Genomic DNA, 23,425 nt, shown 5'->3' with positions numbered 1-23,425 from the left:
GTGGGGAAAACTCAACCCCTAAATCCCTCTTCCTCAAGCAACCAGCTTGGCTTCCCTCTCGTCTGTTTCCTTGATCTCTGCTTGTCTGCAAAGGTGCTTCTCTCCCCTTCCTCCTCGTGGGAAAGACTGGAAAGAGGAAAGAAAGAACCCCCCATAGTACCAAAGCAAGATCCGGTCCCGTTGCCTTGTGCATATTAGAAGTTCTAATTTCAGCTTTCCGAAAGCCAGGGATTGATTGATTGATTGATTGATTGATTGATTTACAAATATTGTTACCCCACCGTTCTCCTTAAAAAGGACCCAAGGTGGTTTGTATCATTGAAAGATAATGTTTAAAAGACAAATGTTTGTATGTATACAAATATTTTAAAAGGATCGAACGTTGATTTTTCTCAGCGATTCCCTTTGAAAGGACAAATGTCTTTGTTGCTGTGGTTTTAGTACAGGACTGGAAAAAAAAAAGTAGCTCACGGAAGTTCTCATCTATATTCGCCAGGCACTGCTTCTCAGCACATCTGGCAAAGATTACACAAAAAAGCAGTAAAGTTAGTCAACATATTAATTTTTATTCCAACCCAGAATAGAAAAAAAAAAGCAGTAGTTCAGTGTATCAGAGGTACAGTGTAAAATTTTTTAAAAATTATTAATTAAACTGAGAATCTGGCAGAGGCAGTTACTGGAGTTTTCTTTTTAGCTTCCGGGGGGGGGGGGGGGACACATAGCCCATCACCACAGGCCTATATAGTTAAAAATTAGAACAAAATATTTCTGTACATCTTGAAGCAACGACACTTCTGCCTTTTCCTGTCCTTTGAAGATGGGAGCTGCTGCCCCCCCCCCAGCATGCTGGTTTCTTGTCTAAGTGTTAATGCTGGTCCATGGCCACTGCACCCTGCACACCTTCCCCCCCCCAAAAAAAAGCAAGCCAAACTGGGCTCCCCTCACTGGTCACGTATTTCGAGGCGCGTGGCCCTGGCATACAGGCATGCCTCCACAGGAGAAAGAAGGACAGGGAGGGGCCCCAAGGCTGGCATCCTGGAGCAAGGGAGCAAGGGAGAGGAGAGGGAAGGGAAAGGAAAGGAATGGGGGGCTCCTCTTTTTTGGGGTGCGGGCTCCGAGAGAAAGGGGGTGAGCAGATCCTTTAAGACTGAAAGAACAGCCGGAGAGCAGCCTTTAAAGAGGGATTCACATTGGTTTTCCGCTAGGAAGATTCTGTCTGGCTGTGGATTTGCAGTGCCTCTGCGGAAAGGGAAATTCAAGGAGCTGGTGGGGGGGGCGTCTTTCGGGTGCAAACGCAAATACTGCCCTCACTCCCAGCCCAGATGTTCCCCCCTCCCTTTAGGTTAGTGCTAGACACGTTATACTGGAAGAAAGAGAAGTGGAGTGGGCGGGCGGGCGGGCGGGCAGGTGGGCAGAAGTGCTGCCCATCTAGCAGGAGGTCTGAGCCGGTCCCCAGTTCACACTGCAGCTGTTGCCCCCACTTCTGGTTTAGCCACCCCCGGTCCTGGTCCCGGGCTGGCCTCCTCTGGGTCCTGCTCTTCCTCCGAGAAGCCCACGGTCGGCAGCTTGATTTTCAACCCTCCCTCCTCCCCCTGGCACTGGGAACTGACCTCCAGCACCCCGTGGGATTGGGGGGCCAGCACCACCTTGGGGAATTTGAACCCGGAGGATTTTTCTCCTCCCCCTGCCGCTTCCAGCAACGCCATCTCCGTCCGGGCAGCCGAAGAGACCACGACCCCCGGGGCCGTCTCCCCGTTGCGTTTCTTGAAGCCGGAAAAGGTGATCTTGGGGGACTTGAACCGTCCCGCTTTCAGGGACGCGAAGGCCCCTGAGCTGCCCCCGTGGGCGTCCTCGGCCCTCACCAGCTTGAGGCTGAGCTCCGGGTCGCTCTCGGCCAGGGTCTTGGAGGGAGACGAGAGCTCCAGCTGGGGCAGCCGGATTTTCCCCATCTGGCCCCGGCCCTCTTGGGCTCCGTTTGGCAGCAGGCCTTCGGCCCTCCCCCCATCGACCTCCTGCCCCTTGGAGAAGCCCAGCATAGGCACCTTCGGCTTCGAAGGAGCCGCTTCGAGCTCCCCATTGACCTCGGCTCCAAGTTTTGGCTTCGAGAGGGAGAGCCCAAAGGAGGGCTTCATCTTGAGTTTGGCCATCATCCCCTTCCTCTCGGCCTCCCCCTCCCCCTCAAGGAGTCCCGAGGAGCCTTCTGCCTCCTTCCCCTTGGCCCTCCCCAGGACAAACGTGGGCTTTTTGGTCTTGGTCTCGGCCTCCTGCCCCGGGAGGACCTCCCCAGCCTCTTTGGACAAGGACAGCCCAAACTTTGGGATCTTCATCTTGTACTTCTTCCCTGCCTCGGCTTTGCCCCCTGGGCTCCTCCGGCCGTCGCTGCCGGCACGGACCCTTTGGCCGCCTCCCTCTAGATCCTGGGAGCCCCCGTGCCAGAGCTGAGCCCCCTGGACCTCATATTCCGCATGAGCTTTGAGGCTGGGGGCCGAAATCTCCAACCCGGGCATTTTGAAGGCAGCTTTCTTCCCCTCTAAATCTCCCCCGTCTGAACCCCGCCGACTTTGAGGAGAAGCAGTAGCCTCTCCCTCGCCCTTGGGTCCCAACACGCCGAAAGTGGGCATCTTGACTTTGGGCACCTTCAGCCTGGCGTCTAACCCTCCCACGTCCACCACCAGATCCGCCACACCTGCTAGTTTCCCTGCTTCTGCCTTGACCTCTCTCTGCCCGTCCTGGTCCAGTGAGAACCCCACATCTGGCATTTTGAAAGAGGAGTCTGCCCCTTGGGCAGCGGAGGGGCAAAGGGGCTGGGTCTCTGTGCTTGACTGCGAGCCTGTCTTGGAGAGGCTTAAAGAGGGGAGTTTCATCTTGAACTTGTTCTCGTCAGCTCCGAGTCCTGCGTCTCCTTCTGCCTTGCCGAAGCCGAAGCCTATTGGAAGCGAGGGCATCTTGATCTTGGCTTCCTTAAGCCCAGTTTCTGGGCTCAGCATCTCCGTGCTCCCTCCAAGTTTGGGAGCTTTCAGCTCCAGCTGAGGAACCCTTGGCAAGTCCATCTCGGCGTCCCCTTCCCCGTCGGAGCCGGACTCCCCAAATCTGGGGAGCCTGATGGCAGGACCGCTCACTTTAACCTTGGGCATCTTGCCCCCTTCCAAGTTCACATCGAGCTCTATGTCCGGGGCCTTCATTTTGGGGGTGGAGAACTTTGGCAGCCCCACAGAAGGCACCTTGAACTTCCCCTCCAGCTCTCCCTCCGTCAGAGGCAGTTCTGCATCTGAAAGCCGGGCTTTGGGCAAGGAGAGGTCCACTCTTGGCACCCGCACTTTGGTGCCCATGAGAGATATTTCGCCTGCCCCGTCCACCTCTTGCTCTCCTTCCCTCCCAAAGCTGAGCCGGCGCCCAAGCAGATGCATCTCCGCCTCGCCTTCCTCTCCCCTCCCAAACTTCGGCAGCTCCACCTTCGGCAGCTTGATCTTGGCATCTGCGCCGGTGCCACCGTGCGCTACAGGTTCCTCTGCGCTAGATGAGGGGAGACTGACACCCAGTTCTACTTTGGGAAGAGACACGCCGAGGGAAGGTGCTTTGGGGATCCGGAGCTCTCCCTCGTAGCCTCTGATGTCCGCCTCCGAGACGTCCACCACCGGCTTCGGCAGCACCAGCTCTCCTTCAGCAGTGGGACCGGGCACGGCAATTTCCAAAGACGGCATCTTCACCTTGAAGCTGGGGCTCTCTGACCGGGGGACCAGCTCTGTCTCGGCTTTGGCTTCTTTGCTGCTGATGCTACTGCTGATCTTGGGAAGATCAACCTGGGGGACCTTCATCTTGAGCTCTGGGGCCGAGAGATGCAGCTTCCCGGGGCCGGCCTCCACCTTAGAAGAGGGCAGAGCCAGCTTTGGCATCTTCACCGAGGGGTGTTTGAGCTTGGGGCTCCCGGGAACCTTGGCAGCCTTTGCCCCCGCTGCCAGGCCTGACCCCTCCACCTCTTTGCGCCCCATGCTGAAGGAGGGCATCTTGAACTTGGAGCCTTTCGCCTTGGCCTCCTTCTCAGGCCTCTTCGGCTCTGCCTCCCCTTCCTTGCTTTTCCCCCCAAATTTGGGCAAGGAGAATTTCGGCACTTTCAGCTTGAGGTCTGGGACCTCCATGCCAGCCTCCCCTTCCTCGGCAGACTCCTCGCCAGCTGCCCCTTTGGGAAGGCTGATGTCCACGGAGATGCTGGGCATTTCCACATCCATGGTGGGGAATTTCATTCCGGTCTCTGAAGACTCTGCCTCCGTGCGAACCTCGGCAACAGCTCCCAACCTTTCCTTGGGCTTCTTGGCTTCAACCGCCAGAGCCCGTTGGGGGCCTTCCACCTCAGCCCCTGCTTTGGATTTTGGCAAAGATATCCCGAATGTTGGCATCTTCAGCTTTAAGCCTTTATCTGCCGCCTCTGAGCCTTCCAGCTCAGGCGCTGATGCCTCTGGGCCGGCTTTCCAGATTTTGGGGCCTGAAATACTGAATTTGGGGAGGGCGAGTCTGGGCGACTTCCGCTTGGGCTCTGCTTCAAGGGATTGGCTGCTTTCTGGGGCCACCCCTTGGAGAGTGACCGCTGGGATCTCGACAGAGGGCAGCTTCATTTTGGCACCGATGGCTGGGCCTTCTAGATCCAGGCCAACTTTTGGCAATGGTCTGGTCTTCAGTTCCAAGTCCACCTCGGCCCTTTGCTCCCCTTCGTCTGCGCCAAGCTCCTTGCCCAAAGCAAGATCCACTTTGGGGATTCTGACCGCCATCCCGCTGACATCTGGCGCTTCCAAGCTCCTTCCGCTTGGCACCCCGTCAGGCTGCTCGACGTGGCAGGTGGGGAGGCTGACTTCCACCCCCAAGCCTTTGCTCACCGTCTCCAAAGTGGGCAATCTCAGCGTGATGCCCTCGTGGTCTCTCGGGGTCTCCTCGGAGACCGCCAGCTCTCTTTCCACCTTTGGCAAATCCAGCCCGATCTCAACCTTCGGCAAGTCAACATCCAGTGCCGGCACACCTGGGCGGGGAAAGCTCAGCCGGGTCGAGGGCACTGCCACCTCCACTTTGGGCTTCTCCACCGAGATGTCTAGTTCCGGCTTGGGTGCCTCTGGAGCTTTAGGGAACTGGACATCTGGCAACTTCACGGCTGGCGTGAAGAGGTCCACCTTTGGGACGCTGACTTTCACACTAAGGTCCCCTTCTGACTTCGGGAGCTTAGCGTGGATCTGGGGCGGGGAGGGAGCTGCCTTGGAAGGGAGGCTGAATTTTGGGAGGGACATCTGGGGCATCTGGAATTTGAAGCCCGGTGCTTCAGCTGCTTCTTTGGACTTTGCCTTCCTGGCAGGGACTGGCAGTTCTGCCTTGGGAAGCTCCATCTCACCAACTTTGGGGACAGAAATATCTAAGGATGGCATCTTCACCCCAGGAAACTTCACCTTACTCTCTGCTGTTGCTGCTGCTGCTGCTGCTGAGGCAGCCTCTTTGCCTTCCATCTTGTGTTCGCCCAGCGAAATCCCCAAACCAGGGATTTGGATTCTGGGACCTTTGGCTTTTGCCTTGGGGCTTTCTGTCCCATCAAAGCCGAGTTCCACCTGGGGCAACCGGCCTTCAGCTTCTTCTCGCCCTTTGGTTACACTGGCCGAGGGGATTTTGAGAGAGACCTCTGGGACCCCCACCTTGGGTTTCGGGAGCTCCACGTCTGCCTTCCCTTTGGGCAGGGGGAGCTCTACCTCCATGGAGGGGGCCTTCACTTCCAGGGACGGCACGGTCACCCCTGACATCAGCTTTCCCTCCAGTTCTTCCGCCTTCCTCCTGCCTTTTTCCAGCACCCCTTCAAGGGCCATCCCCGAGGGCAGCTTCAGCTCGGCCTCTTGGACCGAAACTCCAAATTTGGGGACTTTGACTTTGAAACCTTCCCCTTTGGGGGCAAGTTCTGGGGTAGCAGGGCCCTCCCATTTGGGAAGACTCAAGTCTACGTCTACCTTGGGGGCTTCCACCTCCGCCATGGGGAGCTTCAGCCCAGCCTGGAGACCCCCTTCGGGAACCTCTCCCTCCGCAATGCTAACTTTGGGTAGCACCGTCTCCACTTTGGGCAGCTCGAAATGAGGTGCTTGAATTCGGAAGCCTTCTCCTCGGGGACTGGCCCTGGGAGGCTGTACCTCTGGACCAACTTTAGGCAAGGAGAGGTCCAGCTCCACCTGAGGGGCCTGGAATCCAACTTCCACCTTGCCTTTGGCCTCCTCTTGGGGCTTCTTAGCCTTGACGAAGGGGGCTGTGAATCTGGAGACCTTTCCCTCACCCTCTCCCTTGGCTGAGGCTTTCAGCTTGGGCAGGCCCACTTCTAGGCGGCCCTCGGGAGCCTCGGCTCGGGCGGCTGCCATGGCTGCCGCTTCCTTGACTTTCAGCCGGGGAAACTTCAGTTTGCGCCGCTTGATCTCCAGGGAAGACGGGCGGGGAGAGGCCTCTGGGCTGGGCTCCGCCATGGCCACCTCTCCGGCGCTCTTGGCCTTGCGTAGCCGGGAGAACTTGGGCAGGGAAAACTCAACATCCACGGGCATGATCTCCAACTTGCCCGCGGCCAGGTCAGCCCCTCCACGCTTCTCTGCCTCCGGTTGTTCCTTGGCCAGGATCTTGGCCACCTTCTTCTTCTTCTTCTTTTTCAGAGGGGACAGGCTCTGAATGTTCTGTGGAAACAACCAAGAATGGCGTGAGTCTCTGGAAGGCCCAGCTGAGAAAGAGGAAAGACTGGGATAGTCTCCATCTCATGAAATAAACGGAGGGACTGTGTCTTTTGGCGGGCCCCCTCAGGGCAGTAAGGAAGTGTGCAAACCTGTGTGTTACGCAGGCTTCTTCATCAGGCTAAAACAAACCATCCCTCAGCAAATGTTCCGGAAAACACTTTCCCTTTCCTCCCTGGTCCAATCAAAGAGACCTTCTCCACACCTTGTCCCTTCATTGGCCAAGCCCTGCATTTAAAACGCCCTGTACATCTCTGCCATCTTGCAGTGGGTGAAGGAGCCCTCAAAGCAACTGAGATGCCCAACTCACACACACCCCACTCCACCCCACCTTGAATATCTCTCTCTCTCTGCTTCTCTTTTTGGAAAGCCAGCTCCGCTTCGAAGCCTGTGAGCCATTTGGGGCCTTTGGCTACCTACCAACTTGGCCATCTTGGCTTTGGGGCCTCTGACTTTGAAGGCAGAGGCTCGGGACTTGAGGGCAATGTCCGTGCTGGGCACAGTCCTCTTCAGGCAGAAGGAGACCTTGTAGGGCTCGGCACATTTCAGGAGCTGCAACGCATCTTCATACTTGATGTTGTCGAAATAAACTCTGGCGCTCAAGAGCTGGTCGCCTGTGGAGAGGAGAGGATAGGAGGAGGGGAGTCAGCAGAGGGATCTGGCTGCTTGCCTCCCCTTTTATTCTCAAATAAATCCAGGCGGACTGGATGTTCTAGCAGGAGATGGCACTGGCCAGTTCCTACTCTTTGGGAGGATGGGACACCAATCTGCTAGCCTCTCTCCCAAGCAGTGGGGTGTTTGGACTTTACAAGGGGGAAACTGAGTTGCATGCCAGCTGCATCTGAGCCTGCTCCCAGTTGCTCCTTGATGTCTCCCCTGCTGACTCCATGCCCTGCCCCACCAACTTCAATGGACACCAGCGGCTATCATCTTCCGCAGCTGGGTGGCTGTGACTTATCTCAAGGCAGGTGAGTTGCCCGTGGCAGAGATGAGGCTCTTTTCCTTTGGCCCAGTGGCCGACCTCCACCTCTTCCTTGGTCTCCTTCCATTCACACCCAGAGCGTGCCTGTTCCAAGGCCACTCACCTTCCTGGAGGCTAAGCGCCCGAGCTGCCGGCGAGTCCTTCACCACATCCTTGACGTAAAGGCCTTCCTTCCCCCCACCAGCCACGCTCATCCCGCTGACCCCAGCTTCTGCTTCCGTCTCCACAATGATCTCCAGCAGTTCGGAGGTCTTGATGGTTTTCTGCAAGGAAGAAGGAAGGACAAAGGGAGATTGAGGTGGGAGCTGTGGGGTGAGCAAAGGAAGCTGGAGGTAAAGGAGGCCAGGAAGAGGACTTGGGGGTGGCTGGGTAGAAGGAAGCAGAAACGCCAGCCTTAAACGTTTGCTTGGTTGTTCTGGGTGGCTACTAGATGACACCCTTGCTACCAAAAAACCGCACAAAAAACAAAACAAAAACAAAAACAAAAAACCCCCTGCAAATTCTGGCTTTAAAGGGGAAGAGCCATAAGTGCATTGATCAGCCCAAATACGCATCAATGTTATTTGCAAGAAAGGGAAGCCAGGAGCCCGGTCTGGCTGAGGTCTTAGGGGATCGCTCAGTTTCTCCAGGTCTGCTGAACAGCCAGGGAGACAGTGGTGTAGATATGTGTAGGAAAAGTTCCTTCTCAGGAACTCCGGAGCTAAGCATTGTATCCCCCTGCTTCTGGGACTTGCAGCACCTAAGGGTGACTTTTCCCACCTCTCTGGAGCCCTGAACCAAATGGCTTTTCCCATTTCGAAGAAAGAGCGGCTTATCTGCCCTGATCGTGAACCGGGGGGGGCATCCCATGAACGATTGCTGTCACCTCCATCACGCTGAGTTTGCTCTCCATCTCCTCGGAGGGTGCAGGCGGCGGGGGCTCCGGCACCCCCTCTTCCTCCTCGCTCTCCTCCCCCTCTTCAGGGCCTCGTTGACTTTCGCCCTTCCTCTGGAGAACTCGCTTCAGCTCCTCATGAAGCTTCTCCTTCTGGGCCTGGAGGAAGACCAAGAGCGGTCAGGGGCTACCCGTCCACACGCCCCACTCCAGATCCAGTTTGAAACCAGTTTAACTCTGCCATGACTCTCTTCCTAGAAACCATGGGACCTCTCATTTTGGGAGAAAGTGTTTTTCGGTGACCTGACCCGCCGCCCTTGCAGGAGCCCAGCCCCTCTCTCTGGCCCTGTGGGTGGGCACCCCAGCAGGCCAAGCGGCACAAATCTCAGGCAGGAGACTAGCTTCACCTCCTGCTCTCGCTGGCCTCTGCATGCCCACCCTGACCCCATCCAATGAACGAGGCAGCCTGGTCCCCACGCTCCCCTGTGTTTCCAGGAGTGACCCCTCCCCAAAAGGGAAAGGACCTGTGGGTCCTTGAGGAGTGGTTTCACCAGTGCCACCTCCGGGGAGTCTCCATGGTCAAACAAGGGATCTCAACTCGAGTCTCCTGGTCCTTCATCCATCATTTTATCCACTACACCACACTGGCCTTCTTTCTTACACCCGAAGGAAAGCCCGGAGGTGGGATCGGACCGAAGAAAGCCTCTCTCGCCCCCCGTTCTGCTCACCTAGTGGCCGACCCCAGGCCCTAATGGGAAACCCGCCCCTGGGACTTGAGAGCAAAAGCCTTTCGCCGCCTCCCCCTCTTTCTTTCTCTCCTGGAAGTGGCCTCCTGCTCCCCACTGTCAGTCACCTTCTCATACTTGATGTTGTCGAAATAAATGCCACCGTGCACCTACCTAGCCCCTGACGCCCCTCCCGGCCAGCAGGAAGAATACAAGGCACACTCAGACTAGAAAAGGGGTAAAATGCCAACCACACATGCTGGACTATAGCTTCCATCAGCCCGCACTGTCAGTGTGGAAGGATGCATTTCTCTCTCTCTCTCTCTCTCTCTCTCTCTCTCTCTCTCTCTCTCTCTCTCTCTCTCTCTCTCTCTCTCACACACACACACACACACACACACACACACACACACACACACACACACACACACACACACACACACACACACACACACACACACACACACACACACACACACACCCCAATTGAGTCATTGCAAGGCAGAAAGCTGGGCATCGGATCAGACGCAGCAAGCGTCACTTCCCTCCACCACTGCTATGTGTAATCTGCCCAGATTGTCCAGCAACACACACACACATCACACACACACACACACACACATCTTCCTTCAAACTCACAACTCTGTCTGCGTCCTCAGCTTCCTCGAGAGGCAGGTGAGGATGGGTTCCTGCAGAAGCCCCGAGCAAGGCAGGCGGCTCATTCCCTTTCGGCTCAGCTAGCTGTGAGAAGGAGGCGGGGTGGGGGGTGGGGGACCAGGAACAGAAAAAGAAGAGACCGTGAGAGACGACTCTGCTTTTAAATGTGCTTTTAGTATTGATTTTATTAACTGTTTTCAATATAATATTTTAAAAATATTTGTATGCTTACTAGGGATGGGCAATGAACGCCTGGTTCAACGGTTCGTGCTGGTTCGTTTATTGGCCGAACAGGTGTTTGGTGCTTGAAAGCTCTGCCTCCTCCAGCAGGTGCCCACTCACTGGGCAGCGCCCAGAGGAGGCAGGGCAGGGAAGCAAAGCTGCCGCTTCTGAGTGGGCACCCACTGGAGGAGGTGGAGCTTTGAAGTACCAAACACCTGTCTGGCTGATAATTGAACCAGCGCGAACTACTCACCCATGTGCATTGCCCACCCATGTGGTTAATTTTTATTTCTGAAGAGGAAGCTTCTATCAGGCAAGAGAAGAAGAAACAGAAAGGAAGAGTGAGATTGCCTCAGGACACTTGGAGCATTATTCAAAACCACAAGAAGAGAAGCTTGAGGAGAAGCTGAACCACAGATCACGGAAGCCCCAACATGGCCCAAGAAGACTCCCTTCCAGATGTTTTCAGAGAGTGTGGGGAAGGATCGCCCCATGGTGGTGATGATGATGAAGAAGAGGAAAAGGAGGTGGCCAGCCCAGGGTTGAGGAAGAGATGGCCGGATCCAGGCAGCTTGATCCTGATGTGAAGGCACTGACTTTGAACCTCCCTTCACACTAGCCTAGGACTTCATGCAAGGTTTTAGATAAGTTACCTGTGGCCAGTCTGAAAAATGGGCCCGGCAGCGAACCCCAGGGCAAAATGCAGCATTGAATGTTCAACAGTTCCGTTCATGGAGATGTGCAGTTTCCCAAGTTTAATGGGGTAGGGAAACTTCCTTCCTTCCTTCCTTCCTTCCTTCCTTCCTTCCTTCCTTCCTTCCTTCCTTCCTTCCTTCCTTCCTTCCTTCCTTCCTTCCTCCCTCCCTCCCTCCCTCCCTCCCTCCCTTCCTTCCTTCCTTCCTTCCTCCCTCCCTCCCTCCCTCCCTTCCTTCCTTCCTTCCTTCCTTCCTCCCTCCCTCCCTCCCTCCCTTCCTTCCTTCCTTCCTTCCTTCCTTCCTTCCTTCCTCCCTCCCTCCCTCCCTCTCTCCCTCCCTCCCTCTCTCTCTCTCAACTCTTTCTACCCGGCCTTTCCTCTTTTAAAGGACCCCCAAGCGGCTAGCCCTGCATTACAGCCCATCCCAAAGAGAAGAAGGGGGAGGTACCGGTGACAACTTACGGGTGACTGCTGGGTAGTCCTGAACACATGCCTTTCTGGCGGCCGGCCCTCTGCAGCTGCGGGAAGAAAAATGAGACTCCCGTCAGATCCCCTCGGTACTTTCAACCTCCTGCTCTGGGGCGCTCTCGTCCCTCCACTGCTTTCTAAACCCCAGGATGTGCAGATGGTTCAACAACAGGGGAGCAGTAGTTGACCAGACAGAGCCATTGAGGAGAGGGAAAAAAGGAAAGGTATAAAACCACCCAAGGGCTAGGAAATGTGTGTGGGCAGAGAAGTCAGCTTATTCAGCCGGTGGGGCTGGATGATCCAGAATTTGCCTGAAGTATGAAAAGCTAATTAGCCACCTACCATAGGTCACAACGTCACCGGGACATTCTCCTGCCCACCATCTCCAGCAGAGCCGTCCGAGTGGCCCAGAACTTTTTATTTTATATTTTTGATGTGTTTTTATTCGCAAAAGAGCCAGGTGGTCACCTCTCGGTATGGCCGGCAAATAGAAAACCAAGGAATGCCGTGAAAAGGGGAAGCGACGTGACACAGGAGGCCCAGGTGGAAATGTTGCACAAAACCCAGGACCCAGAAAACCTGGAGAACTCTCAACAAACTTTTACCCATCACAGCAGAAGACGAGCCGTCGGGCTTGGGGCCAAGGCAGCCCCAGGAGGGGAATATTTGACTGGGGCAAGTGCCAGAACTGGGACAGGAGCCACCTCACGTCTGGCATTGGGATGCACAAGGAATCTGGAGATGGGAGTTTATCACGGGAGGCTGGCTGGCTGATGTGGGAGGGAGAAGAGAACGGGCATCCCCCAAAGCCCCCTGGGGTCTAGCTGTCCACCCTGTTCAGCTTCAGCACCCTGCTTGGAGAGACCCTTGAGGAGATGGGTGAGAACAGCGCCCGTCAGGCTCCGACAGGCAGGCCTGCCCTCAGCCATGGGTCCATTGCTTCCTCATCCTTGCCCCACGGAGCCTATGTGAAAGGAGGCCCCTTCTTTTCTTTCTCTGCCCAGGAGCCGAGCAGCGGCTGCTTTCCTACCCTCTCTCTCTCTCTCCCTCTCTTCCCTAAGCCTCAGCCGGGCACCCACTTTGGCCCGCCCTTCCCTCTCTCCCCTGGTAGAATCCCAGGCCTGGAGCCACCGATGGGTGGCATTTCATTCCCACGCTCAGACTCCGGGGACCCACGCCACGCCATTCCCCAGAAGGTCACGGCTCAATGCCGCACATTCCCAAGGCCAGGGAGACAATGGGGCGCAGCGTCTTGGCTGAGCCCCACACGGGCATTGCCAGCATTCCGGGAACTGTTCCGAAACACCTCCTCAAAGTCCCCAGGGAGCAGAGCCGCTCAGCCAGGCCCGGAGAGCCCCCCCCCCGGGGGGGGAACGGGGAAGAGCAAGGCCACCCAGCTCCCTTCAGATCCCAGATGGGTTTCCCAGATCAACTCTGGCTTATGGTCGCAACAGGCAGTCCAGGCTGGAATAGGAAAGGATAGCAAATGAGGTCCCTATTCTGTGAAACATGACAGGGGGTTTGTTGGAGTCAAAGAGTGCAAATCTCTGAACCTATAGGTCCCATTGAGTTCAATGGAACTTAACCCCCCCCCCCAAAAAAAATCAGTGGTTATAGGACCGTAGCCTTCCATCCGCAACTTTATTACTGATGGCTTACCTATGGCAGGCTGGTGGTATCAGTTGGGTGGTGATCCCAGTCTGGGTTTTAATCCAAACTTCAGAACAGATCTCCACAAGGCTGAACTGAGCTGGAGAGCTTTCCACATCTCGGAGAGCTCCCGGAAGGTTTGAGCTACAACCCAGCGTGGCTTAACTGTCCCCCTGGCTTTGGATCATCCAGCTTCCCTGGCCTTCACCTCTAGTGTGGTTGCAGCTGATAAAGAACTGTTAATATTCCTACCCGTCGGGCAATCAGGCCCGCTGACATGGTAGTCCACCTACACCTAGCAGGGCAGGACCCCAGGCTGAACCAAGCCTCCCCCCTTCAGCCAGGCACCTGAAGCAAATGCAATCAGAGGACTCCACAAGGGGGCTTGGGTGCCATCCGAAAAGGCTGACCCAGGGACAACGCGGGGGGGAGAAGCACCTTTTTGGCTTGGCTGAGCTCCTCCCACTCCACTCCATCCCCAGTCTCTGGATATGAAAGGCAAGTGGAAAGAGATCTGCTCCCACTCTGACAGCGGGGAGGACAATAAGCGGCTTGTTCAGATCCCCCCCTCCTCCTGCTGTTCCGCGTCACCAGCCGCGCCTCCTTGCAAGGAAGTGGGAGAAGGCCAGGCATTCTGTAGGCTCAGCGAAGCAGGAGGGGCCAGGTGGGGGACGGGGTGGGGGGTGGGCTAGGGAGGTAACGGAGGGATTGCACCAGGAATTTAGCAAAGGCTTCTGCGAAGCTAGTTTCAAAGCAGTCTCCCTGTTCTGTGCTGTAAAGCTGCGCCGGCCTGGCCTCTGAATGGGGACCGTCTAGCCGTGACTGGGAAGAACCTCTGCAGGACTCGGGAACTCCAGAGTCTTTCCTTGAGCCCAAATCCTGGGATCCAGATGGCCGAGAAAAACAATCTGCAGGCGATAAGAGGGCCCCTGCTTTGATTTTACACATCTTACTGCCCACCCGTACGTCCTTCCTCAGGTGTAGCTCTGCTCACTGGCCTTTTTCACTCACGCACCACCCGACCAGCTTTCCCACTATGGGACACATGGAAGCGAAGAGGCCCCAAGGCGGCTGATGGCCGGAGGGCACCGAATCATGGGACAATTGAGTTGGGAGGGACCGGTAAGGCCATCGAGCCCCCACAGGTCAGACCGATGGCGGTCCGGATTTCTCTTCAAGGCCTCCAAGCGTTGGAGCACTTCTGGGCCACGCTCCATCCTGTTTTGAGTGGCTCCAACTCTGCCTGTGTGGTTTTCATGAAGTCTGTTCATTGGGGGGGGGGGGGTCAGCACTTTGGTTTTGAGTGCATTCACACATTAAGGGGGGGAACTGACTCAATCACGGGAAAGAAAGTGTGCAAGGAAAGGGTCTTATTTAAAAAAAGAGAGAGAGAGAGAACCGGACAGGTTCCACACCTTTCCCCAGCCGAGATGGGAGACAGCTTCTCCTCCCAGGTACTTCCCTGCCCCTTCCCCACCCCAGGGAAGGAAATGGGCAGGCCTATTGCCCCCCCCTCCACCCTTTCCCCGCCTGTTTCCTGGAATAGGAGAAAGCGCCTTCACAGAATGCATTTCCTTCAACTGTTCTTTCCAGGGCTTCAGGAGCCAAAGGGAGAAAAGCAACGGGTGGGCGGGGGTCGGGAAGGGAAGGGCGCCCTGGTGGTGGTGGTGGTGGTGGTGGTGGTGTGGGGAGCGGGCAGAGGAGGTCACGGCAGGAAGCATTAGCCAAGCAGAGTATGGGGTGTGGGTGGGAAAGAGAGGAGTGGAAAATAGGGCGGCCCATTCATTTGGGTTGCCGAGTCTGCCTCCTCCTCGTTGTCTTGGCCTGCATCTGCAATAGCCATGGCTTGGACTACAACTCTCAGAATCCCCCAGACAGCTAGATGGGGATTCTGGGAGTTGTTGCTCCCCTCCCCACCAAATAACATTTACAAGCTTTACTCTTGCTAATCTCCCTGCCGTGATCGTTTCTCTTACTGGTCATAGTGCCGTAGAAGCCACTGGGCAAACGTTGCCCTCTTATGATCTAATCCCTTGGTTGTGACAAAGGCACTCTGCACATCCTCAGAGGCACTGCCCATTCTCAACATATTTGGAGGAAGCCCATTCTCAGCTTTGGTGCAGGATAGCTGCCCTGTGTTTTACCTGGTTCTGGCTAACTAAGATGCACAGAAGACGGGTGGGGAGGGGGGAGAGAGAGAGAAGAGAGAGAGAGAGAGGAAGACCAGTTGGTGAGGCAGAACTGGTGGCCTCGATGGCGAATGGCAAAAGGGAAGCTCGAAGCAGGATGAGGTGCTGCCTAGGAAAAGAGGCTTGCAGTGAGCCTGGCCCACCCTCTTGCTCTCCAGCATCCTGTTACTAATTTGGGGTCCGGACGGGCTCTTGGCGCTTCAGCCCGGATGCCCCTTTGTCACCACCTCTGCTCAGAGCACATCCTTCCTTCCTCAGCTTGAGGCTGGGGGGAGGGGACGATGATCCCTTGCTCACTAATGGAAGGGTGGAATGGAAGAACCAAATGTTGCCCCCCCCCCAGGTACAAAAACTATATAGACCTCAAGGTGCTATGCCTAGAAAGCGGAGCTGCAGCACTTGGGAATACTAATGGATTTTCCTCCATCAAGGAGGGAACTGAGGGTTTTCCTCCAGTGCATGTCATTGAAGGGAAGAGACTATTTCCCCCCATGAAACACAGCCTTGAGTCGCTTGGGGACAGCCTGCCTTGGCCCTTGCATGCCAGACCCCATAGCTGTAACCACAAGCAGACCCCTTGAAAAGGGTGGCTTTCTCGGTGTGATCTTTCAAACTGGCACCCTTTATAAGGGCTCGCCCAGGGCAAGGATGCTGGATGTAGTCCTATTCACCTGGAAGACCCCAGATTGAGGACGGCTGTAGTTAGCACACAACACCATCTCAAAACACAGTGGTAGCTCTTTGGTGCAGAAAGATAGGCTTCAGAAGAGACATGCGCCTACATGTGAGACTTAAAACAGCCTAAATCAGCCTCATCAACCTGAACCGGACACTGACAGACATGGCCAAAGAAGTCCACCCTGGCCTTGTCTCTTGGCAGCTCCTGCCCCAAACGTCCCAGGCAGCCCTGCCAAGACGAACACCAAGAAATAGGTGTGCCTCGTGCCCGTTGAGCAAGATGTCCCATGGCCGGTTGGCGGGATGTGTCCAAACCTCTCTATCCTGGCTCTTCACACTGGCCTCTCTCCAGAACTGAGCGCCAGCCGCTTTACAGTTAATCTTCTGACTCTAGACAATTCCTGCTGGATTCAAATCCAGGCGTGAACTTTATGTGTGAACTCCACTAGCCCTTGTGTTCCTCAGTTTCCCCTCTCCCCAGCTGCTTTTCTCGGCCCTCCTTCACCTGCTTCCCTTTGCATGCATGCTTTCCTGCCTGGGACCTCCTCTGTATCTCCTCCACAGTCCTCTGGAAAACCCCGGGGCTCACTCTTCTTAACACAGAGAGAGTCTGGCTCCAGAAGCGGAGGCCATGATCTCTCCTTGGGCCATTTACAGAGGGACTGCCTCCTGACTGACTCTGACTCACTGGCAGTCCTTGAACTCCTCTGTTTAGAAGTTAAGCACTGCAGAATAAGAGGAAAGTAGAGGCTTTTGCTTTAGCCTTCACACCAGAAGGAAATCTAGGATCTCTACGGCATCACCAGGATCCGAGGGGCTGCCGTGAGAGCCAGTGACGCCAAAGAGAAACAGGACAAAACCCACTCTCCCCAGGCATTGCAAAACTCAAACATGATCATCCCACTCTTAGGACGCAGAGGCTGGAAGCTTTCTGCTGAGCAACTGAAAGCAATAACAGGAAGATCTGCCTGCCCAGAGCCCTAAAATGACAGGAGGTTGAGGGAACGAAGTCTATTACTTGAATACACATTTCCCCCCCACTTCTAAGGTGCCCAGGGTGTCTTATAGACATGTGAATCCACAAAGCAACCTTGTAGGGGGGAACAGCCTCAGAGAGAGAACGTTGTAGTCCTAGGTCGGTCAAAAGAGGTCTTTAATCAAAGGAGCATTGCATCTTCCTAGCCAGAAATCAATACTCCAACGTCTGGTTTTGGAAACTAAGCAGGGTTGGGCTCAGTGAATACACGGGTGGGAGACCACCAGGGAATGCCACGGATTTACACATGGTAGGGCTGGAGGGGAAATCACAGCCTGACGAACTTGGGAGAGCAGCCACTGCCTGACGAGGTGTACTAGGCAGGGAGGACTAAGAGTGTCTGACACAGAATAAGGGGAAGCTTACTGAATTCCGATGTATGTCATCCTGACTCCAAGGGCTGAGCTGGAAGGGGCGCTGCAGCCATCTCGGGGACTGCTGTAGCACCCCAAAATACAGGGGCATTAACAGGGCCTGCAGGCCGAGAGGTTGTGGGTTTTTGAGTCCAGCATCCTTCCTTGCCAGCAGAGGAAATGACCCAGGCTTCCTTTGAGCCAGAAGGCAGCTGAAGTTCAGCCAGGCGACAGAGGATGCTAAGAGTGAAGGCCCTGCAGTAAGCGAAGGGAGAGCTCTGGAGAAGGGGGTCCCTGCTATCCAGCTTGTTCTCACCTCGGACAGGAAATACCAGAGATGGAAATCACATGCAAGCCAGGCCTTTCATGCATTTCTAACCAACTCCATCATTCTGTGCCTGTGAAGGACACCCTGCACACTGCAGATTATTTTTTTTTTAAAAAAAAAAAAACATGTCAAGTGCAATACAGAGCAGCAGGACAAGGTCCTGGTGGGGTGATCAGGAAAGTGGATCGAGTCACATTCAGTTGGAGGGCGGTTAGACTCTCCAAGTCGACGTGCCCACATCGCACTCGGGGTGCAAACAACCAGCAAATTCAACATCATCTCCTGCCACTGGGGAAGCCCAGGGAAGCTGCAACAGGAATGAAGTTCTCCCCAAGCCTGGTCTGATCCTGCTCCTAATGACAGCCTAGCAATTTCCAGTCGACCCCCTTGTGGTTTGGCAGAGGTATTTCTATGCATGGGGATGGGGAGGGCACTGGGAGGGGGGGGAGAGGGAACCGGCTCCACTGGGACGTCTAGCTTTTGCTGCCAAGCCAGAAGCAGCCTTGCCTGCCCACAGAGCAGAACCGAGGCAAAAGCAGCTTCCCTCGGCTTGGACAGAATCCAGCTTGCTGAGTTCAGCTCCATGGAGTAGATGCCCCCCCCCCCGTGTCTCTTTGCCTACCCAGACCCCAGGGACTGTAGCTCCCTCTTGTACCATCTTGGGAGATCACTGGGGAAAATCATACAGAGATTATGGTTGTTGCCGGCGGAGAAAGAAGCTCAACCGACATCTCCGGAAGCTGTCACAAGAATGTTGAGGCCCCTCCCCTCTTTTTTTTTTTAGGACAGAGATTTCCAAGAGTTGCAGATGGTTTTATTTAGAATTTGAAGAGCACTGAAACAAAAGTATTCTTTTAAAGGATTATCCAGAAGTCTGGTTCTGTGTGGTGAAAAAAAGAGATGAAATTCCTCAGTCCTTAAAAGAAAATAAAAATCCCCCCCCCCAATGAATACCAGGGTTGTGCCCAGCGATCTGGATTAACCCTGGCCTTCAGCCTTTCCATCATTTCTCTTTCCTCTCTTTGGAACCACTGAAACTTCCTCCACCCTTAAGGATAGCTTCAGACACTTCCCTGCCTGGAGCAGAGCAGGAAAAGCTACTTCTCACCCCAGAATATGGAGATCTTACTGCAGAAGGAGATGTGGGGCAGGAACTCCCACATAACACCCCTCCAAAAATTCTTCACATTTTCCCAAGCTTGATGCCACCGACCGCAGCCATTCGGATTCACCAGGCAGAAGACCTGACGGATACAACCAACCAACCCCAAAGCCAGGGCCGTTTCCCGGACCGCCGTTTCGGTCGCTTGAGGCAGTTGTGCCAAAGTGCCTTCTGGCAGGGCCGGCGCAGCTCAGTCTGGGAGCGGAGAGGCCGCCCGGCGGCCTTTCAAACCCTTTCCCGTTAGCTGGCAAACTCAGAAGGCAGGATTCGTCCCGCCCTTCCAGCCTCTAATTCAGGCGGAAACGGGGTGGGGGTGGGGGCTGTATCCACGGCCGCCTTCCTGGGCCAGGCGCGGGGGATGGTCCCACCCCTGGCCCATCTCCGGCCAGCCTCGGAGCTCCAGCGCCGTCCTGACCCGGGGAGAGACGGGGCCTCTCGCTCGCTCTCCCTCTCGCGGCGCCCTCGGAGCAGAGCGCGGCCGGGAGGCGGCGGAGACTTTCCAGAGACCGCGTAGCAAGCGGGCCATCTCTGTTCGTGGCGAGCGGCGTGGACTTCCTTCGGTCCCCGGTGCAGTGGCAGCTCCTCGCAGCCTGAACGCGGTGCCAGCCGGCGCCTGGCTTGGTGGCCGCGGCGGAGCCACTTTCCCCTCCCAGGCGGGGCGCCCCGGGAGGATCCACCATCCAAGACCAGCGCTTTGAGACACGCCTGGATCCTGAGGGTCCCGCGTCCTCGCAACACGCCTCTGCGCCCTGGCCCGGCAAGGCGCCCCGCGGCAGACCCCAAGCCATTGGGGCGGTGGGGGGGGGGAGGAGAAGGAGAGTGGCAGAAGCGGGTGAGGGGCAACGCCTGTTCAGGGCATTGGGGCAGAACCGCTCGGCTTTCCCACTCCGACTGCCCGCTCCGAAGTCTGTGGGGCGCTCTACCCTCTTTGTTCTTGGCCCCCAGGAGCATCAGTCGGCAAGGGGGGCTGCGGGACGACGGTGCGGACCCAGAACCGGCCCGTCTGCCAACCCGAAAGAACTCCTCCGGGGCGCTTCATTTTGGGAGACGGCGGGTGGGTGGCACCGGGACTCGACCACGAACTTCGCCCCTTCCATAGAGGACTGGCAACGGATGGTTGCGTAAATCGGGGGTAGAGGGGCGGCGTGGACCGAGGATGCAGCCTCGAATCCCTCACCCGAAAAGTCGACAAGGGGGTCAGGACACCCCCCCATCCCACCCCACCCCGAGTCCCGCACAACCGGGCACTTCCACCCACTGGTCCTCGGCGACCTCCAGTCCCGGCCGGCCGGCCAGCCAGTGGCCAAGGCGGCGACGACCGGCGCGGGACGCCCCAGGGTCGTCTTGCATCCCGGTTACTCACCCGGCGGCCCCGCTCCGGACGCTGCCTGGCGCTCCGCTCGGCAAAGCTCCGCCGGTCTGAGAGGCCGCTCCTTGGCACTCCGGGCCGGAGCGCTGAGGGCAGGAAAGGGGCGGCCCCGGCCGGCCCTCCAGCCCCTGGGCGCCCAGTTCGGCCGGACCCGCGCGGGCTGGGCCAAGGAGACGAGGAGGGCCGGGGCCGGGGCCGGCCCCGCCCGGGGAGGGCCGGCAGGGCTGGAAGCCGCCGCCCCCTCGCCCCGCCGCCGCCTGCCGCGCCCCTTGCACTACCCGCCGCCTTCCCTCCCCAACTAAATCGCTCCGGATCGCCGAGGGCAGCCGGGCCCTCTGCACATGCTCTGGGGCATCAACTCGTAGCATCTTGACTTGCGGGTCCAAGAGTTTAGGCAGGCGTGTGTGTGTGTGTGTGTGTGTGTGAGAGAGAGAGAGAGAGAGAGAGAGAAGGTCGTTTCGGAGGAAAGTTCGTGCGCCCTGCACTTCTGTGTATGTTGGAAAACCAAGCGCCCCTTCGCCACCGCCGCCCGGCTTCACACACCCGTGGCTGGCCCCCCCTTGGAGAGGGTCCGTCTCTCCTCTAGTTCCGCGGAGGGGCCGCTTTCGAGCCAGAGGGTGGCCGAGCCATCCATCGCGAAGTGCCTGGGGCAGGGTGCGCGCGCTCGCGCGTGCGAATAAGGGGCCGCTTCCCCGGCGGAGGCTCCCCATCCAGCTGTCACTTGTGGAAGGGTTATTATTACTTGCAGGGATGGGTGAGGATCGGTACCCTCGGCCCAGATGGAGGCGAGGAAAAGGCCTTGGTTTCGGGCGGCGACAGACACAAGACGCTGGCTGCTCGGAGAGGTGGGGTTTGGGGGCTGTCAGGCGCCGGTAAATCCAGGAGCGTGTGTGTGTGTGTGTGTTCTGTTCCTCTGTGTTCCGTGGCCTCCCTTGCCGTCGCAACCGGCCGTGGGAAGACCTCCTTCCAAAGAATACCCTGGTTCCCAGAAATCTTGCCGCCTGCTCTGCCCGGTGTCTCTTATAACAAGAGAGTGTCTGAGCACATACAGACGGCCTCCCCTCCTCTCCGCTTAGCACGCACCTGCCTGGGACGAAATGTTTGCATATGGGGGACCCAGATGTGCTGAGAGGAGGGGGGCTGACAGATTCCCCCCCCTCCTCCATTTAAACCCTCCTTAGCCCTGCAGAGCTAGATTGTGCAGGCAGGGGGACACCGCTGAGGTTGCAAACCAGGTCTGGCCAGAATCAGTCTTGCAGGGGGCAGCCCCCTCCCCTCCCAACTGTGGTCTTGGGCCAAAGGCAAATAGACCTCTTCTTCACACCCTAGACTGCGGGGCTCCTTCACTGCTCAGCAGCCTGGGGGTGGCGGGTGGGTGGGTGGCTGGAGCATTTTTCCTTCCAAACGATCAAGGACTGAAGGGGGCAGGATGGGAAGCATTCATGTCCCCCTCCCCACCTGCACAAGTATCACATTTCAGACCACCCCGACCAGGCCCCTTCCTCAGACCCACGTCTTCCAGCCACCAAGCTCCCCATCTTACACAATTTCCCAGGTGCCAAGCGAGCCAGAGATCAGTTTGCAAATCAGCAGGACTTGGTGAGATTCGGACCCCAGTGTTGAGAAAGACCCTCCTCTTCCTACGGGAAAGGCTCACCCTCCCTCTAAAAGCTGGCACAATCTGGGCGCTACCTGGCACCTAGGGCTGCTTGGTCAGACCTATGCAGCCATGGGTCATGGTTTTAAGGGGGGGAGGGGACAGAGGACCTGGGAGACCCCCTCCCTTCTCCCCGCTCTGGCTCCCCAAAGGCCTTCTTACCATAACTGGCTGCAGGGGACCAGGAGACCCCAAACACCCTGGTGAAGCAGTCGCACATCCTTTCCTGGCGCCGGCGCTTCCTGGGCTCCAAACCCCACCAGGGAGCACCCCGAGCGAGCGGTGCAGGGCCAGAGTTCTGAGGAGCAGCCAGTCCCAGCGGCAGCACACACACATACACACACCCCAGTGGTATGAAAAGAGGGCCAGCCGGCAGGATTAGTGCAAACCTACCACCATCAGCACTTTGGAGGGCCTCTGAAAAGCAGCCGGCCCATTGTTGTAGCCAGTGCAGGATCGGGAGAGACAAAAGCTAGGCCGGCCGCTCTGCTCTCACAGGAGGGCAGCCGGCCAGCTGGGGACAGCCATCTCCCCAGGCCAGTTCAGGCATTTCCAAAATAGGGGAGCGGGGAGTCCGGGGCAGCTTTGGGCATACTGCCCCCCCCAAAAAAGGTGGGCTTTGGGGCTTCTGCCCTTGTGGAGCCCAAGGATGAAGAATCGAACCTTCAGAGAGGGTGTCACTCAGAAGGGGCCCATGACAGACCAGGAGATCGTTGCAATGTCTCCGCCTCGGGTTCTCTGAGAAATTCTGGATGAGACCCTTCCCATCTTGAAAGCCTGAGATTGAGAAAGTTGGTTGTTTGGGGTTTTTCGGGCTCTTAGGCCGTGTTCTGAAGGTTGTTTGTGTGAGTTGATCTAATACGCTTGCACAAAGACGGCTACTTTGTTGGGAGCCACGTTCCCCTAAACAGTTCCCAGGACGTGGCCTGTACTGCCAGAGCCTCCACCTGGGCCGAGGGCGCGGACCCTCAACCCACCCCTGCAAGTAATTAAAGGGCAAGCTCCCCGGTCTCTCGCCTCTTGGCACAGAGCCAAATGAGCAGATTGTTTTCACTGAGGTATTTGGACCGGCTTCCCAGACCGTCCGTCCGTCCGTGGGGGCTGGCCGGCTTGCCAGGCATTAACTCCAAATTCCCTTATTGTTGCAAGGCTTTAAACCCCCAAAGAAATATTTTCACATGCAAGTGTCGTAACCGTGTAGGATTTTGCAACCCATTTCATTATTAAAATGCAATATTAAAAACATCCACAACTTTAGACCTTCATGCTAGTTTGGCTTCTTCGGTCCAACGGGTGGCAGCTGTGCCCATCGGAGAAGCACAGCTGGCAAGCGAGGCTTGGACATGGGCGTGTGCCGAAAGACAGAGCAGAAAAGAAGCAGCTTCTTCGGGGCCTTCAGAGGGAGAACCTGCAGTTCTCAGGAGGAGCAGGGCCCCTTGGCCGTTTTGCACCACGTCCATTGCAAACGTCAGTTCCAAGACTCAGGAGGAGTGAGCCAAGAGAAATCCTGACTCTCTGGGCCAAGGGTGAATAGCGAGCTGGTTCCAAAGATAGAACCGGGAGCCAAAGCTATATTTGAGACCTAGTTAGAATAACCCTCCCAACGTGCTGCTCCCTCCCCCCCCCCCGTTGTGGCAGCAGTCAAACATCAGA

At 56.7% G+C, this 23,425-nt stretch overlaps 1 protein-coding gene across 4 annotated transcripts; it reads right to left on the bottom strand.

Annotated features, from left to right (window-relative positions):
- Positions 1 to 545: 545 nt before the first annotated feature.
- PRX (periaxin) lies at positions 546 to 22,044 on the bottom strand. 4 transcript variants are annotated; one of them, XM_072979502.2, is made up of 7 exons: positions 21,935 to 22,044; positions 11,345 to 11,400; positions 9,949 to 10,050; positions 8,576 to 8,743; positions 7,814 to 7,973; positions 7,149 to 7,342; positions 546 to 6,674 (listed from the first exon to the last, which is right to left on the bottom strand). In XM_072979502.2, exons 1-7 carry the CDS (start codon positions 21,990 to 21,992, stop codon positions 1,458 to 1,460), a joined length of 5,955 nt encoding a protein of 1,984 aa, XP_072835603.2. In that variant the 5' UTR covers positions 21,993 to 22,044; the 3' UTR covers positions 546 to 1,457. The 4 variants fall into 4 exon arrangements, with proteins under 4 accessions (XP_072835603.2, XP_072835604.2, XP_078236248.1 ...); XM_072979503.2 differs by lacking the exon at positions 21,935 to 22,044 and adding an exon at positions 20,110 to 20,337; XM_078380122.1 differs by lacking the exon at positions 21,935 to 22,044 and adding an exon at positions 13,439 to 13,544.
- Positions 22,045 to 23,425: the final 1,381 nt, after the last annotated feature.

Source organism: Pogona vitticeps, chromosome 9, assembly GCF_051106095.1.
Source record: "Pogona vitticeps strain Pit_001003342236 chromosome 9, PviZW2.1, whole genome shotgun sequence".
In the NCBI taxonomy this organism is placed as follows: domain Eukaryota; kingdom Metazoa; phylum Chordata; class Lepidosauria; order Squamata; family Agamidae; genus Pogona; species Pogona vitticeps.
This window is presented reverse-complemented; position numbering and strand designations above follow the sequence as displayed.